The sequence below is a fragment of the Orycteropus afer genome, unplaced genomic scaffold (assembly GCF_000298275.1).
Source record: "Orycteropus afer afer isolate SDZICR_OR568_19922 unplaced genomic scaffold, OryAfe1.0 scaffold00063, whole genome shotgun sequence".
Lineage (NCBI taxonomy): Eukaryota > Metazoa > Chordata > Mammalia > Tubulidentata > Orycteropodidae > Orycteropus > Orycteropus afer.
Genome location: NW_006921650.1, coordinates 8,160,876 through 8,177,197, shown reverse-complemented (window position 1 = coordinate 8,177,197; position 16,322 = coordinate 8,160,876). Strand labels below are relative to the sequence as shown.

General features: G+C 38.6%; 1 protein-coding gene across 1 annotated transcript in view; it reads left to right on the top strand.

The window, feature by feature from the left end:
• Window positions 1-16,322, top strand: part of CDK14 (cyclin dependent kinase 14) — an 835,387-nt gene that overhangs the window by 747,341 nt on the left and 71,724 nt on the right. The window contains exon 11 of the mRNA XM_007939825.1: window positions 637-700. Coding sequence (XP_007938016.1) covers window positions 637-700 — 64 coding nt within the window. The remainder of the gene's footprint in view (window positions 1-636; window positions 701-16,322) is intronic.

The window sequence follows — 16,322 nt, the reverse complement described above, 5'->3', positions numbered from 1 at the left end:
TTGTGAAATAGAACTGTCCCTTTAATTCCTTGTGGTAACAGAAAATTAGGGAAAAAAGATGGATGTTTGAACACAAAAATGAAAAAGTATAGGAAGAACATGTTGGCAAGAGGAAAAAAATAAAGGACATAATTAAAAATTTTAACGGTAATGAGCAGTACGACGACCCATTTGAGCATTCAAAACATTCATCCTGTTCCTTTGAAATATGATGATGCTCAGAAGGGAGGATGTGGGGGAAGACTTGACAGAATTAGAACTGGTAAACGAAGAGGCATGTGCTACTGGAAGGAAGGATAAAAGCTCATGAAAAATCATGAGGGACCCATGCATCCTTTTACTCTGTTCCATGAAGATGACAGCTTATCATTTGAGTCCTAAGCCTGCTTAGTAAACTTGGGGTTGATAAAATATAGCAGATTTAACTTGTCTTATCAGATTCAGCTGCATTTATTAAAACACAGAGATTCATCTTGGGTTGCTGGGTTTGTTTTCACTGAAATAAAATCTCTGGCACATGACAATGGAAAAAAATCCAGAGTTTCATAAATTCCAGTGTACTGTTTTCTATACTAGAGAATTTTGAGTGCTTTGGAAATAATAAGTCTGTTTGCACAATTTCCTGCTCTCCACTAGGTTCTTGGAACACCAAATGAGGACACATGGCCTGGAGTTCATTCTTTACCACATTTTAAGCCAGGTATGTTCCATTAATTACATATGCTTAAGTGCTTTCCCACAAGCAAAGAGTGAGTATGTAAATGTTCCCCGTCAGGCTAATACATTACTTCAAAGAACTAATGGCTACTTTTACCATTGTGTATTGTGTGTACTAGGAGCTCTGGTAGCATAGTGCCTAAGGCACTTGACTGCTAACCAGAACGCTGGTGGTTCAAATCCATTAGCCACTCCTCGGACGGAAGGTTGGGCAATCTACTTCCATAGCGGTACCGCCTCGGCAACCCAAGGAGGGGTCACTAGGAGTTGGGTCTGACTCGATGGCACCCAACAACAACAACAACGTTCTGTGAACTAGTGGAGTTGCCTTTTTGTTTTCAGAATTTACTTGCCTGAGTGGTGCAGTTAAGTGCTGGGCTGCTAATTTAAAAGTTGGCAGCTCAGGTCCACCGAGAGGCACTTTTGAAGAAAAGCCTGGTAATCCACTTCCAGAAAAATCAGCCCTTGAAAACCCTGGAGCACAGTTTTACCCCGACATCCATGGCATTGCCATGAGTCAGAATCAACTTAATGACAACTGTTTATTTTTTCTTTTTAAAGACAGTTAATGACATTACTTTTAAGAGATTTTCACTATGTATACTTTGCTTAATTAGACAACCTAATCATGAAATAGCCTTTCATTTCATCATGAGGTCCACCAGTGTCCATGCAGATGAAAAACAAAATGTAGATTCATATTACAATTCATTGGTGTAACTTCTTGTAATAAAACTAGGAAAAGCATTAAACTGAAAAAAGAAAAAAAATTTGAGCTTAAATATGTAAATGTTCTGAATGTCCTCTTATGCAGCATTCAGTCCTTCTCTATTGTGAAATATTTAAATCTGAGAAAATGGAAAATCCCAGAGAAAGTGACTTTTAAAGTAAGTTGTCATATTTTTCCTGGTCAGTAGGTGGCAGTCATGAAACTTGAAGTTTTAATAATTACTTAACAGAAGAGGAGTCTCAAAAACAAGTCTGTTTAATTTTTATAGGGAGGTTGAGAGGTTTGCAATTGGAAATTTAATAAAATAAGCGGAATGAATTATTATAAAATGATTCTCTTGTTGGTTGTTTTTTTCTTCTCCTAGTTACAAAAAAAAATGGATTATGAAATGCAGACACACCATCAAATTACTGAAAGGGATTTAATGGAAGATCTAATAGTCCATTATTCTATGAGGGAAATGCACTATGAATAATTTCTGTGAGAGGAGCCAAGTATATTCTTATTCTCCCCTTCCCTCCTTTGGGGGACTATCAGAATAAATTCTCAATCCCAGAGAATGCTTGAGTTGGGAGCTATTTGTATGCGTATAGTTCTCTCCAGGAAGCGTACAGTGTGCTGAAAATCCTTTAATCACCCTCTGCTTCCCCAAAGACTCTTTGTACTTTTACTGAAGATTCTCAATGACTTCTATGTCCTAAAAGAGTGTAGAAATTTAACTTTATAAGGAGTTTTTGTTGTTGTTTTAAACTGAACAGGAGGCATCTTCTAACTAATCCACTTGTTTCTAATGGAGTCTAAGTAGAAACAGCCCTTTATAAATGTTTCTAATGTGGGCTGTTAAAGAAAATTAGCTTCCCTCTGTTAGGATCTTAAGTCATCGGGAAGAAAAAAGAAGAAACCATGGATTTTAAGAAGACTTTAAATGAATAAAGTTAGATGCAAAAAGGAACAATTAAGACAGTTATTTGTTCTGCCAAGTTTTTGTATTAGAAAACATGGAATAATTTATTTGCTTTAGTGTTAATAGAGTTTATCTTCAATAGCAACATATAAAAGTATTTATTAGTGTGTTCTGCAAAGTACTATCATATAGTGCAAATTAAGCTAACTTGTAAGTTTCCTGAGAGCAGGGGTGGTATGTATTTGGTAGTCAATTAATGTTTATTGATCGGAATTTCATTGAAATTATTTATGTCGCTCTTCTGGTTGACACTTATAAATTAGACACTTATAAATTATAGTAAGCAATGTTAAGTTATTAATATTATATGTAAGTGCTGCTACTATAGTGCATATGCATAGAAGGTAATGGGAGACTAGAAGAATATCACCTTTTTCTGGTGTGAGCATGGGTGCTGACAAGCCAGGAAGGTATTCCTGGTATGCCTTATGGCTTGTGGATAAGGGCAGACATGATAAGTGCTTCCTGAGTTGGTTTGGGAAAAGTCAAGGGAGACTTGATAATAGATTGAGGCACATGAAGCAAATCTATGAGTGCAGCATGTAACCAGATGACCTAGAAGAGTCTGAGTTTCTTTCTTCACAGACTACATATGCCAGAGGAAGAAATACACACTCCACAAAAGGAAAGCCACCAGTTCTAGAGTGCCAGTCAAAAGGCGAGAGAATGGAGTCCTCCCAAAGTTGCCTTGGGCAAAAGACCTGGCACTTTCAAATCATGAGCCTTTGAAACCCTTGAAGCACAGTTCTACACTGACATACTGGGGACTCCATTGTCAACTTGACAATAACTGGTTATGGTTTACTTGTCCTCACCCCCACTCTTTATCTCTTTCTTCAACCCAAAAAAGTGCCTTAACAAGTCTGAGGAAGGGAGAAAACAAGTTTGAACCATGACGACATCGTTTGTCTAGTTTTTTAATAGATAATAAATGTTGTTGTTGTTGTTGTGTGCCGTTGAGTAGGCCCCAACTCATAGCGACCCCTTCGTGGGTTTCTGAGGCAGTATCACTACGGAAGTAGGATTGCCCAACTTTCCTTCCGAGGAGTGGCTGGTGGGTTTGAACTGCCAGCCTTCTAGTTAGCAGTCAAGTGCCTTAGCCACTATGCTACCAGAGCTCCTAATAAATGTAGGTGATTCAAAAAACATAAAAAAAAGATCATGGCCTTCTGTCCAACCCTACCCCCCATCCGCCTGCTCCCACTGCACTACCACCCTCTCCACGAGCTTCTGCTTTATTAGCTTCTTATGTTTCTTTCTTTCATACAATTCTATGAAATGATGAACATATATTTTTAGTTTTTTTAACACAATATGTTTTTATATTGTGTTAACATTAAATGCAATTCTGTATCTTGCTTTTCTCATTAACACATCTATAGGTCTTCTCATGTCACCTGGAGAGGAAGCCAGTGCGGCTTCCTTTTCTTTGCTGTGTTGTTTCCATTGTATGAATTTCACCTGTTCCCCACTTTAGACCTTTGGGTTATTACCAGTCTTTTGCTATTGTAAATATTAAACTATAAATATTATAAATATTAAAGCAATGAATAGCCTTTTACTTATGTACATACATACACACATATACATATACACATCTTGGATCAGACAATCGTATGTCTACTATGCTGTGTTTCAAAGATCAGTCCTGAAGTTCAGTGCTGTCAGTGATAGGATACTATCCATAAGCCTGTAAGGAAGACTAGTTAATAAAACTATTATTCATATTTACAAACTATCTACTAAAGCTAAAAATGAAGAAATTGAGAATTTTTACCAACTTCTACAGTCTGAAATTGACCAAACATGCAGTTAAGATGTATTGATAATTACTGATGATTGGAATACAAAAGTTGGAAACAAAGATGAGCTATCAGCAGTTGGAAACTATGGCCTTGGTGATAGAAATGATGCTGGAGTGCATGATAGAATTTTGCAAGACCAGCGACTTATTCATTGCAAATACATTTTTTCAATAATATAAACAGTGACTATACACATGGACCTCACCAGATAAAATACATAGAAATCAAATCAACTACATCTGTGGAAAGAGGTGATGGAGAAGCTCAATATCATCAATCAAAACAAGGCCAGGAGCTGACCGTGGAACAGACCATCAACTGCTTATATGCTAATTCAAGTTGAAGCTGGAGAAAATTAAAACAGGTCCACAAGAGCCAAAATATGACCTTGAGTATATTCCACCTGAATTTAAGAGACAATCTGAGGAATGGATTTGACACTTTTGAAAACCAATGACCAAAAACCAGACAAGTTGTGGGGTGAGTATCATACATGAAGAAAGCAAAAGTCATTAAAAAGACAGGAAAGAAGAAAAGAACAAAATGGATATCAGAAGAGACTCTGAAACTTGCTTTTCAATGGAGAGTAGCTAAACCAAATGGAAGAAATGACAAGATAAAAGAGCTGAACAAAAGATTTCAAAGAGGAGCTCAAGAAGACAGGGTAAATTATTATAATGAAATGTGCAAAGACCTGGAGTTAGGAAACCAAAAGGGAAGAATACACTCAACATTTCTCAAGCTGAAGGAGCTGAAGAAAATATTCAAGCCTCAAGTTGCAATATTGAAGGATTCTATGGTGAAAATATTGAATGATGCAGGAAGCATCAAAAGAAGATGGAAGGAATACACAGGGTCACTGTACAAAAAAGAATTTGTTGACATTCAACTATTTCAGTAGGTGGCATATGATCAAGAAACAATGGTACTGAAGGAAGAAGTCAAAAAGCTGCACTGAAGGAATGGTAAAAATTGAAGATCCAGGAATTGACAGAATATCCACTGAGATGTTTCACCAAACAGATGAAGTACTGGAAGCACTTACTAATCTATGCCAGCTGGGAGACAGCTACCTGGCCAACAGACTGGAAGAGATCCATGTTTGTGTCCATTCCAAAGAAAGGTGGTCTAACGGAATGTATACATTTTCAAACAGTATCATTAATATCACACACAAGTAAAATTTTGCTGAAGATAACTGAAAAACAGTTAGAACAGTATGTTGACAGAGAACTTCCAGAAGTGCAAGCTGGATTCAGAAAAGGATGTGAAACAGGGGATATCATTGCTGATGTTAGATGGATTTTAGCTGAAAGCAAAGAATACCAGAAAGAGGTATACTTGGTTTTGTTTTTGTTTTTATGTTTTATTGCCTATGCAAAGGATTCAACTGTGTGGATCATAACAAAGTATGGATAACATTGGGAAGAATACTTGATTGTGTTCATGAGGAACCTGTGCATAGACCAGGAGGCCGTCATTTGAACAGAACAAGTTGATACTGCATGGTTTAAAATCAGGAAGGGAGTGTGTCAGGGTTGTATCCTTTCACAATACTTACTCAATCTGTATTCTGAGCCAATAATCCAATAAGATGGATGAACATGTCATCAGGATTGGAGGAAAACTCATTAACAACCTGCGATATGCAGGTGACACAACCTTGCTTGCTGAAAGTGAAGATGACTTGAAGCACTTACTAATGAAGATTAAAGACTACAGTCTAGAATATGGATTACACCTCAACTTAAAAAAAAATCCTCACAATTGGACCCATAAGCAGCTTCATAAATAAATGAAGAAAAGATTGAAGTTGTCAAGATTTCATTTTACTTGGATCCACAATCAACACCCATGGAAACAGCAGTCAAGAAATCAGACATCATATTGCACTGGGCAGTCAGCTTCAAAAGACCTCTTTGAAATGTTGAAGAGCAAAGAGGTCACTTTGAAAACTAAGGGATGCCTAACCCAAGCCATGGTATTTTCAGTTGCCTCATATGCATGTGAAAGCCAGACAGTGAATAAGGAAGACTGAAGAAGAGTTTATGTCTTTGAATTAGGTGTTGGTGAAGAATACTGAAAATGCCATGGACTGCCAGAGAACAAACAAATCTGTCCTGAAAGAAGTGTGGCTGGAATGCTCCTCAAACACAAAAAGGACCAGATTTCATCATACCTACTTTGGTCATGTTGTCAGAAGGGACCATTCCCTAGAGAAAGATATCATGGTTGGTAAGATGGAGGATCAGCGAAAAAAAAGAAGGACCCTCAACAAGATGAATTGACACAGTGGCTGCAACGATAGGTTCAAGTATAGCAAAGATTGTGAGGATGGCACAGGACCGGGCAATGTTTCTTTCTGTTGTTCACAGGGTCACTGTGAGTCAGAGTTGACTTGACAGCACCTAACAACAACCACCACCATTGGTTTTAACATATCCTAACCTAATTACATGAAATTACCATGCAATTATGTCTTTTTTAACTAGCTTATTTTATATAGTTCATTGCTATTGAAAAAGTTAAACTCACTTTTTAAATTCAGTGGTATTTATTAAGCACCTCTTACGTGTTTGGAGACTGGAGATACTATAGCCAACAAAACACCTGTGATCTCTAAGAAGTAGGAGACACATATAATAAGAAAAATATACAGCATGTTGGGTGGTGGTGAGTGCTATGGAGAAAAATAGAGCAATAAAAGACTCAGGAAGCACCAGAGAAGGGGTGAGTTATAATTTTAAACAGGATGATTAGGGAAGGCCTTCTTGAAAAATTGACATTCCACTGAAGAGATTGAAGAAGTGAGCCATGAGGATATTTGAAGAAAGAACTTTGCAAACAGAAAGAACAGCAAGTGCAAAGGCCCTGAGATGGCAAAGAGGGGAAGGCAGAAAATGATGTCAGAGGTAGCTCGTGCTGAGGCAGGTCACGCCTTTAGGGCTGCTATGAGTCCTTCACCATTTACTTTGAGAGAGATAGAAAATATTGGAAGACTTTGAACATGGCTGCACTTGATCTGGGTGACATTTTAATAAGATCATTTGGCTTTTGTGCTAAGACCTGGTGGCCATCGCAGAAGCAAGGAAACCGTTCCTTGAAGCAAGGAAAGCATTTAGGAGATTGTAACAGATTCTAGGAGAGAGATGGTTAAATATACCACACATAAAATAATTATGCCTTTGCAACTTCTCCATTTTAGCTCAGAAGTTAACATGGCTTTCTCTTGGAAAATGTAGTAGTTAGAGAAACATTTGAAGAACAATTATCAAAATATTTAAAAAGCAATTAGATAAGCACTGAGTTTTGATTTTTTTTTTTTTCCTTTTAGTTATTTAGCTTGTATATATCTTCTTCTGAACTTACATTTATGCTAACACAAAATTCCTCAACCTCAGCTTACTCCCATGGCAACCAGACAGCCGTGATGGGCCATAGCTTCCTAAAATATGTATACATTTACATACATGTGTGTCTGTATGTGTGTGTTGCATATAATAAAGAAGGTAACTTTGGAAGTAGGTGTTTTTCCATCATTCATTTCTATTTAAATTTCTCTTAAAAGAAGTGAGTCTATCTCTGCTTTGAATCCAATTGCTTTCCTTCTTTTTCTTTACTATAGGGCCTTGGTTTATGACATTTTGAAAGGAGGATTTTTTTTCTTTCTGTTATTCTTTCTAATATGCCAGAGTCTCCTTTTATGACTGTTCTCAGGAAGCTTCCTGGGGGCTAGCCTTGGAGGTGTGAGTTTACCCTGTGGTATTATTAGTATGTCAGCAATTCTGTCAACATAGATGATTCATTACCAACCAAACCCCACTCTCTAATGAAAAGTAAAAGTCCCCTGAAAAATTAAGATAGGTTTTCTTTTGCCTATTTTAGTTACTCAGTAAAAGAATACCTTGCATGATGTTGTCTGCCTCAGTTTCTTTCTGGATTACCTGGAGGCTTCACCATGTGAATCCCAGGATCACATCCTCCTGCATGCTTGCCTGCTGCCACCTTACATCAACAGAGGCAGGTGTAATAGCTGAAGCAGTTGATAGTAGTAAAATCTACAATAAAATTCTATTTTCTAAAATCAAGCAAGAGAATAGAGCATTTCTAAAGTGATTACAGAAATCCCTGGGTGAGGCAAATGGTTAGGATTTCAATTACTAGCTGAAAGATTGGCAATTCACACTCACCCAGGGGGGCCTTAGAAGACAGGTCTGGGGGTCTGCTTCTTAAAAGTCACAGCCTTGAAAACCCTCTGGAGCAGTTCCACCCTGCACACATGGAGCTGCCCTGAGTTGTAATCAACTCTGCAGCAACTAACACCACCAACAAAAACTGAGCATTCTATACCTAAGAAGAATTGGATAGTGAGGATCAGTCAGTGTTTCATTGTATTGTGCATAGAATCACTATGAGTCAAAACTGTCTAGATGGCACTTAACAACAACAATAAGGAGAAATTATCCAATCGTCAACATTGTTTTGACTACTTAAAGTTTGATGGTTTATTTGATAATGATTGAAGTAAGTTAAATAAAGAACGTTTTGACACTGGGAGCAAAGTGCAAAATGGCAGTATTTTAAACATAAGATACCCCAGAGCTAAGCCTGCAGACACATTGACATTCAAGGTAACATTTAAACATCGACTTAACTGTACTAAGTCTTTGTGATGAGGTGAAAAAATGACTTCTATTCAAGTCCTAAGGAGCCCTCATGGTGCAGTGATTAAAACACTTGGCTGCTAAGCAAAATGTCAGTGGTTTGAACCCACCAGCCACTCCACTGGAGAAAGATTTGGCAGTCTGCTTCTGTGCAGATTAAAACCCTCTACCATCGAGTTGATTCCAACTCATAGCAACCCCCATTGGGTTTCCAAGACTGTAAATCTTTATGGAAATAGATTACCTCATCTTCTTGTCACAGAGCAGCTGGTGGAGTTGAACCACTGTCCTTCTGCTTAGCAGCCAAATGCCTTACCCACAGCCTTAGAAACCCTTTTGAACAGCTCTACTCTGTCCTGTAAAGTCACTATAAGTCAGAATCAACTCAATGGCAATGTGTTTGGTTTTTTCTCAAGTCTTGCCTATCAGTAAGGAGCTCTGGTAGCACAGTGCCTAAGACATCTGACTGCTAACCAGGTTTGTGGTTCAAACCCACAAGCTAATCTGCTGAAGGAAGACTGGGCAATCTACTTCCGTAAAGATTTACCACCTCAGAAACCCAATGGGGGTTGCTATGAGTCAGAATTGACTCAATGGCAGTGGGTTTGGTTTGGTTTTTGCCTATCAGTAGCCCTTATTGTGACTAAAAAATTAGCCCCAAAATTTAATTCCAGAGGCAGGAATTGAATTCCAGAAATAGAATACCATGGGGATAACAGTGTACATTTCATGTTGCATTTCATTATTTCCATATCACTTTATTATTTCATTTGATATTTAGAATAACTTTGAATATTATAATTTTATTACTCTAATGTTGTTGAAACATTAGGAAAAAAATTAAGAATCATGTTGCAGTATTGAAAGATTCTATGGGCAATATATTGAATGATGCAAGAAACATCAAAAAGATGGAAGGAATACACAAAGTCAATGTACCAAAAAGAATTGGTCGATGTTCATCCATTTTAGGAGGTGGCATGTGATCAAGAACCAATGGTACTGAAGGAAGAAGTTGAAGCTGCACTGAAGGAATTGGTGAAAAACAAGGCTCCAGGAATTGACAGAATACCCATTGAGATGTTTGAACAAATGGACACTGTGCTGGAGGCACTCATTCAGCTATGCCAAGAGCTTTGGAAGACAGCCACCTGGCCAACTGATTAGAAGAGATCCATATTTGTACCCATTCTAAAGAAAGGTGATCCCACAGAAAGTAGAAATTATTGAACAATGTTATAGATCACACACAAGTAAAATCTTACTGGAGATAATTCAGAAATGGTTGCAGCAATATATTGACAGAGAACTTCCAGAAATGCAAGCTGGATTCAGAAGGGGACATGGAGCAAGGGATATCATAGCTGATGTCAGATGGATCTTGGTTGAAAGCAAAGAATACCAGAAAGATGTTTACTTGTGTTCTATTGACTATGCAAAAGCATTTGATTATGTGGATCATAACAAACTATGGTAACATTGAGAAGAAAGGGAATTCCAGAACGCTTGATTGTATTCCTAAGGGACCTGTACATAGATCAGGAGGCTGTCATTTGAACAGAACAAGGGGATATTGCATTGTTTAAAATCAGGAAGGGAGTGTGTCAGGGTTGTATCCTTTCACCTTACTTATTCAATCTGTATGCTGAGCCAATAATCCAAGAAGCTGAAATGTATAAAGAACACAACATCATGATTGGAGAAAAGCTCATTAACAACATGCAATATGCAGACAACACAACTTTGTTTGCTGGAAGTGAGGATGACTTGAAACACTTACTGATGAAGACTGAAGACCACAGTCTACAGTATGCATTAAAAACTCACTGCTGTCGTGTCAGATCCCACTCATAGCGACCCCTCCTTGTGTTTCTGAGGTGGTATCTCTACAGAAGTAGATTGCCCAATCTTCCTTCTGAGGAGTGGCTGGTGGGTTTCAGCTGCCAGCCTTCTGGTTAGCAGTCAAATACCTTAGGCACTATACCACCAGAGCTCCTACAGTACGGGTTACACCTTTATAAAGAAAACAAAAATCCTCACAACTGGACTAATAAGTAGCATCATGATAAATGGAGAAAAGATTGAAATTGTCAAAGACTTCATATTACTTGGTTCTATAATCCACAACAATGGGAGCAGCAGTCAAGATATCAGACAATGTATGGCATTGGGCAAATCTGCTGCAAAAGACCTCTTTCAGGTGCTGAAGAGCAAAGATGTCTCCTTTCAAGGAGACTAATGTGCACCTAACCCAAGCCATGGTATTTTCTGTTGCCTCGTATGCATGTGAAAGCGTGACAATGAATAAGGAAGACCAAAGAAGATTTGATGCTCTTGAGTTGTGGTGTTGGCAAAGACTACTGAAACTGCCATGGACTGCCAGAAGAACTAACAAATCTGTCTTGGAAGAAGTGCAGCTGGAAAGCTCCTTGGCAGCGAGAATGGCCAGACTTCATCTCACCTACTTTGGTCATGTTGTCAGAAGGGACCATTCCATGGAGAAGGATATCATGCTTGGTAAAGTGGAGGGTCAGAAAAAAAGAGGAAGACCCTCAACAAGATGGATTGACACAGTGGCTGCAATGATGGGCTCACTTATAGCAAGGATTGTGAGGCTGGCACAGGACCTGGCAGTGTTTCATTCTGTTGTACACAGGGTCGCTATGAGTTGGAGCCAACTCAACAGCACCTAACAACAACAGAACAACAGCATTGTTAACCCACTTACAGACAAGGAAGCTGAGGCTCAGAGATATTGTATGGCTTGCTCAAATCTATACCTCCAGTAGGTAGCAGAGCAAAAATTCAAAACCAGGTCCTTTGATCCCAGTCCTGGTTTTCTCACTAATGCTTGTACCTCTCTTTAAGACAGCTACCCTGTTTGCAAACCTAGAACTATGAGGGGAGATTGTTAGATTCTTCTCAGTTCTGTCTTGTGGCATCTAGGAGACCAACATTTTCTTATAGTTATCAGAATCATTCGTCTGCCTCTAAGTGTGGACATATTCTTAATCCCTTTAAACCTGGGCTTCCAATAATTTGTCAACTCCAAAGCCCCCTCTGCAGATGTATAGTCTCAGAGGTGCAGTCCTTAGTACATACTATGGGGCTGTCCAGTCTTACTACTTGCAGACCTGAGGAGTTTAAACTTTTAGCTGTTTTTCACACTTGGCTTTTCCTGAGTCTCCAGGAAAATGATAGAAGAACTGTGGAAGCAGCAGAAGCTGTTGTCAGGGGTGATGAGGAGGTGTCTTCATGCCATAATGTTGTCCCTCAGTTGCAGTGGGGACACCTATGAAGTGCAGAGACTTCTTCGTTACTGTTCTAGAACAAAGATGCTTGCTCCATCCAGTTTACAGAATTCTTATGGAAATTAAATGAGAAAACCCGTTGTTAACAGTCTCCTCATTATTAGTTAGTTATTTATACTCTACTTTTAAGAAGATTTGAGCAAGCTGGCATAATTGATATAAAAGTTATAGGCATGATACTTCAAAATAACATTTTTACCATTTATATAGTGGCCTTCTTGTTTGGTATTTCCTTTCTCACTTCTTTTTTTTTTTTTTTTTTTTTTAATGACTTTTTAAAAAATTAATTTATTAGTTTTATTAGACCTAACACATACACAGGTTATGAGTTAGGTCTACATGCAGAAGGGTATAACTATTTGATGGTTACAAAAATAGACTTCAAAATTTTTATGCAAATATCTGACTTTTATCTTACATTTATTGTGAAAAGCCCTGTAAGTCTGCTTGACCTAAGGTTTAAGGCACTTTGATCTCTTCCCAACCATCATCAACTACCATCTTCAAGTTTGCTATTCCTCCTTACACAAAGAAATGCCAATTTAGTCACCTAGTGGAAAAGCCAGTTAATTAGTAAATTTATGAAATATGTGAACTTTGCTGGAATTTGCTGAGAGATCACAGGTGGCGAGGTGGAAAGAAAAATGCTAAAGTTGTGAGTCTGTGTTTCAATCAGCAGTATCCATGCCTCAGATAAAACTCATAAGCTAGGATTCTTCTTGAGTGCCTGCTACAAGCCAGGGAGTATAGTCGGGGCTGAAAATACAGTCTTGAACAAAGAAGATGAAACCCCTTTCTTTCTGGAACCTACACACTAGAGGGGAGACTAGTGATAAATTACAGGTTACTCTGTGGCTGGAGTGGCAAGAGCGGCAAGAGATGAGTCAGAGAGGGAGGCCCTGGAAGGCCAAGGTAAGAAGTTAGGGTTTTATTTGAAGTGTGAGAGGAATCATTGGAGTATTTTGAGCAAGGGAGGAAATTACCAAGGATTTGATATCTAATAAATCATAGCTTTGGTTAATGATAGAATAAAAATAAATGAGAAACAGCAAAGTGTCGACCATCACTCAAAAATATAAAATGATGCAATAGGCAGCCGTGTGGGATGGATGGGGAGATGATATTTGTATTAATTGGAGAAACCCACTTCAGTGCAAAGCAGGAACTGACTTTACCTGCCTCTGTTTGAAGACTTTCTCATTTGTTTTCACTAGAGGGCATCCATGATTGAGACTAGCACAATATCTACAAAAATGCTAGAGAAATGTAATAACATTACATTTTCAAAGAGAAATGAAATTCTTCTGATTGCAACCTTATTTTTTGAAATTGCACAATCTGGTGTCTCTACTCCTGCTTTCTGGGACCCAGCTTGTGGTTTCAAACTGCCACCCTTTCAGTTAGCAATCAAATGTTTAATCACTGCACCACCAGGGCTCCTTCTGTGCCTAGAATAGTATTTGGTGAATAGTAGGCTTGCAATAAATATTTGTAGAATGAATGAGTACCTGCATCCTACCCAAAAAGATTTGAGGGAATTTTCTGTTAAGTAAACAAATAATTGGGATACTTGTTTGAAATATAACTAGAGTGCTTCCTGAGTATGTTGACTGTTCAACCTTGTAAGGGACTTGAGCCTCTTCCTCCACTGAAGGCAATCCTAAGAAAGGCATTGAGCTCAACATCTCAGCCCCAAGAAAGGGCATCCTTTAGCATGGCCCCAACTCTGATTAAGTTTTTACTACTTTCTTACCAACCCAGTAAAGTAAATACATTTGTTAAAATGCTAAATAATCCTAAAGAATTTAAATTGTGCATTGTTGGATATATGGTTAGTTGTTGTTGTTATGTGCCATCGAGTCAGACCTAACTCATAGCGACTCCTCCTTGGGTTTCCGAGTTGGTATATATGGTTAGAGGAGTTATTTATAAAGGACACCTAGCCTTTTACATGTCATTTTGTACATACTCATTTTCATGTTGACTTCTAAACTAATACTTATTACATAGTGTCATTTACACTGGATGATAATATTAAATCAGTTTGTAAAGAAGATACTAAAGTTTGAGCCTTTTTATGACTTCTTATCTATCACCACCTTTTTCCTGTCTTCCCTGGACCACCCTCCCCTGCCAAAAAGAAAGAAAGAAAGAACAGTGTTAGTTTACAAACCCTGGTTTAGCCTTTGAAATCTTGGGAATGTGCTTGGGGTTTTTTTGTTAGTTGGTTGATTTGACTCTTTACTCATATATTCTCCTGTTAGTGAATTTAAAAACATGGCAGTATCTTGTAAGATATAAAGACATCAGTGAGAAGGGGAGGGGGGAGGTTAAAGAATTAAAATTAATTGCCTGGAGTATACAGTACATACCAATAAGCTAATGAGTAAATTCTGTTTTAGGTTTTACCTTCATGTTGTTGCTGTTATGTGCTGTAGAGTCGGATCCGACTCATAGCGACCCCTCCTTGGGTTTCCGAGGCAGTATCACTACAGAAGTGGATTGCCCCACCTTCCTTCTGAGGAGTGGCTGGTGGGTTTGAACCACCAGCCTTCTGGTTAGCAGTCAAGTGCTTTAGGCACTATGCTACCAGAGCTCCTTACCTTCATGTAGGTAATGATTTTTATGGTGCCTCAAGCCATTTCAGGTGTAGCTCTTTTAAGATGGGACAGTTTACAATATGTAGGATTACTCTACAGTAGTTTTCCTGTGGAATTCAACAAATTGCAGCACATGAGCAAGGCAGTTTGAGAGAAAACTTTTTCAGTCTTCCGTCCCCTGTCTCGGGTCGCACGCATAGCAAGTGCTTTCTCCTCTGCCAGTTCTCGTCCCTGGTTGCCCGCTGTGTTGTGATCATCCTCTGAAGCGTCCCTGTAATAAGAGGAGAAGGTGAAAATCAGCCTGCAGGTTTAAATTAATTGCAATGCTCAGTTACGCTAGGTGTTAGCCAATGCTTTCAATAACGACATGCTAAGCTTCTAGTTTAAACATAATGGGAAAGACAAAGTGACATTAAAGTAGTAAATGACAGAGTAAACTCAACTGAAGGATAACAATATAAAACATTTGTATGCAAATACTAGAATAATCTGATGAAAATAGTCATGGGCTGCTGGGTATCTATTTTATTAAATATACCTGGTAATGATTTGGGGCATTAGTTTAGACACCTTTTGCTGTTAGAAGGTCCTTGAGTGGTGCAAACAGTTTATGCCCTACAGTAATGCCTAAGGCATTTGACTGCTAACCAGAAGGCTGGCAGTTCAAACCCACCAGCCACTCCTCGGAAGGAAGGTTGGGTAATCTACTTCCGTAGTGGTACCACCTCAGAAACCCAAGGAGGGGTCACTCTGAGTCAGATACGACTCCACGGCAGTGGGTTTATTAACCTAAGGTTGGCAAGTTCAAACCCACCAACTGCAGCACTTCAGAAGAAAGGCCTGGCAATTCTACTTCTGTAAAGATTCCAGCCAAGAAAACCCAGCGGAGCAATTCTACTCTGTGACACATGGGGTCAACATGAGTCGGACAATTCACAAGGCTATGTTGTTCTCATACTTGTGGAACACTACTTGTATTCATGATGGGAGTAGGTATTTTAAATATCATTTTTTAGTCTAATTATAAATGTAATGCAGGCCTATTACAGAAAATGTTGGAAATGAGTCTATGGCATTAAGATCTAAAAAGATGATGGATACAAGAGATCAGGCTCCGTGGGTTCCAGGAGGTAGCTGTAGATATTTGAGTTCATCCATTCGTCATTTGGAAAAGAAACAGGTGTAGCTGATGTCTTTACTGCTCTGCTCTCAGAGGATTGTGTCCCTGTCCACACCATAGCACTTTGTACACGGTATTTGTAATTCTGTATTTACCTTTCTGTGCCACTTAACTGTGTAACCAGGACTTACTTATTTTTATGTTTCTACCGCCCAGTGCAGCACCTGCATACAGGTGGGTGCCCACGCAATATTTGCTAAAAGAATTACAAGAGTTATGAGAAAGAGAGAGAGAGTTACATGGGCAGTACAAACAACAAATATGAACCCCTTTGCATATACAATACTGAGTTGTCAATGAAAGCAAACATGGGTATAGGGACGGATAGATGGGTGAACAAGCTAAACAATT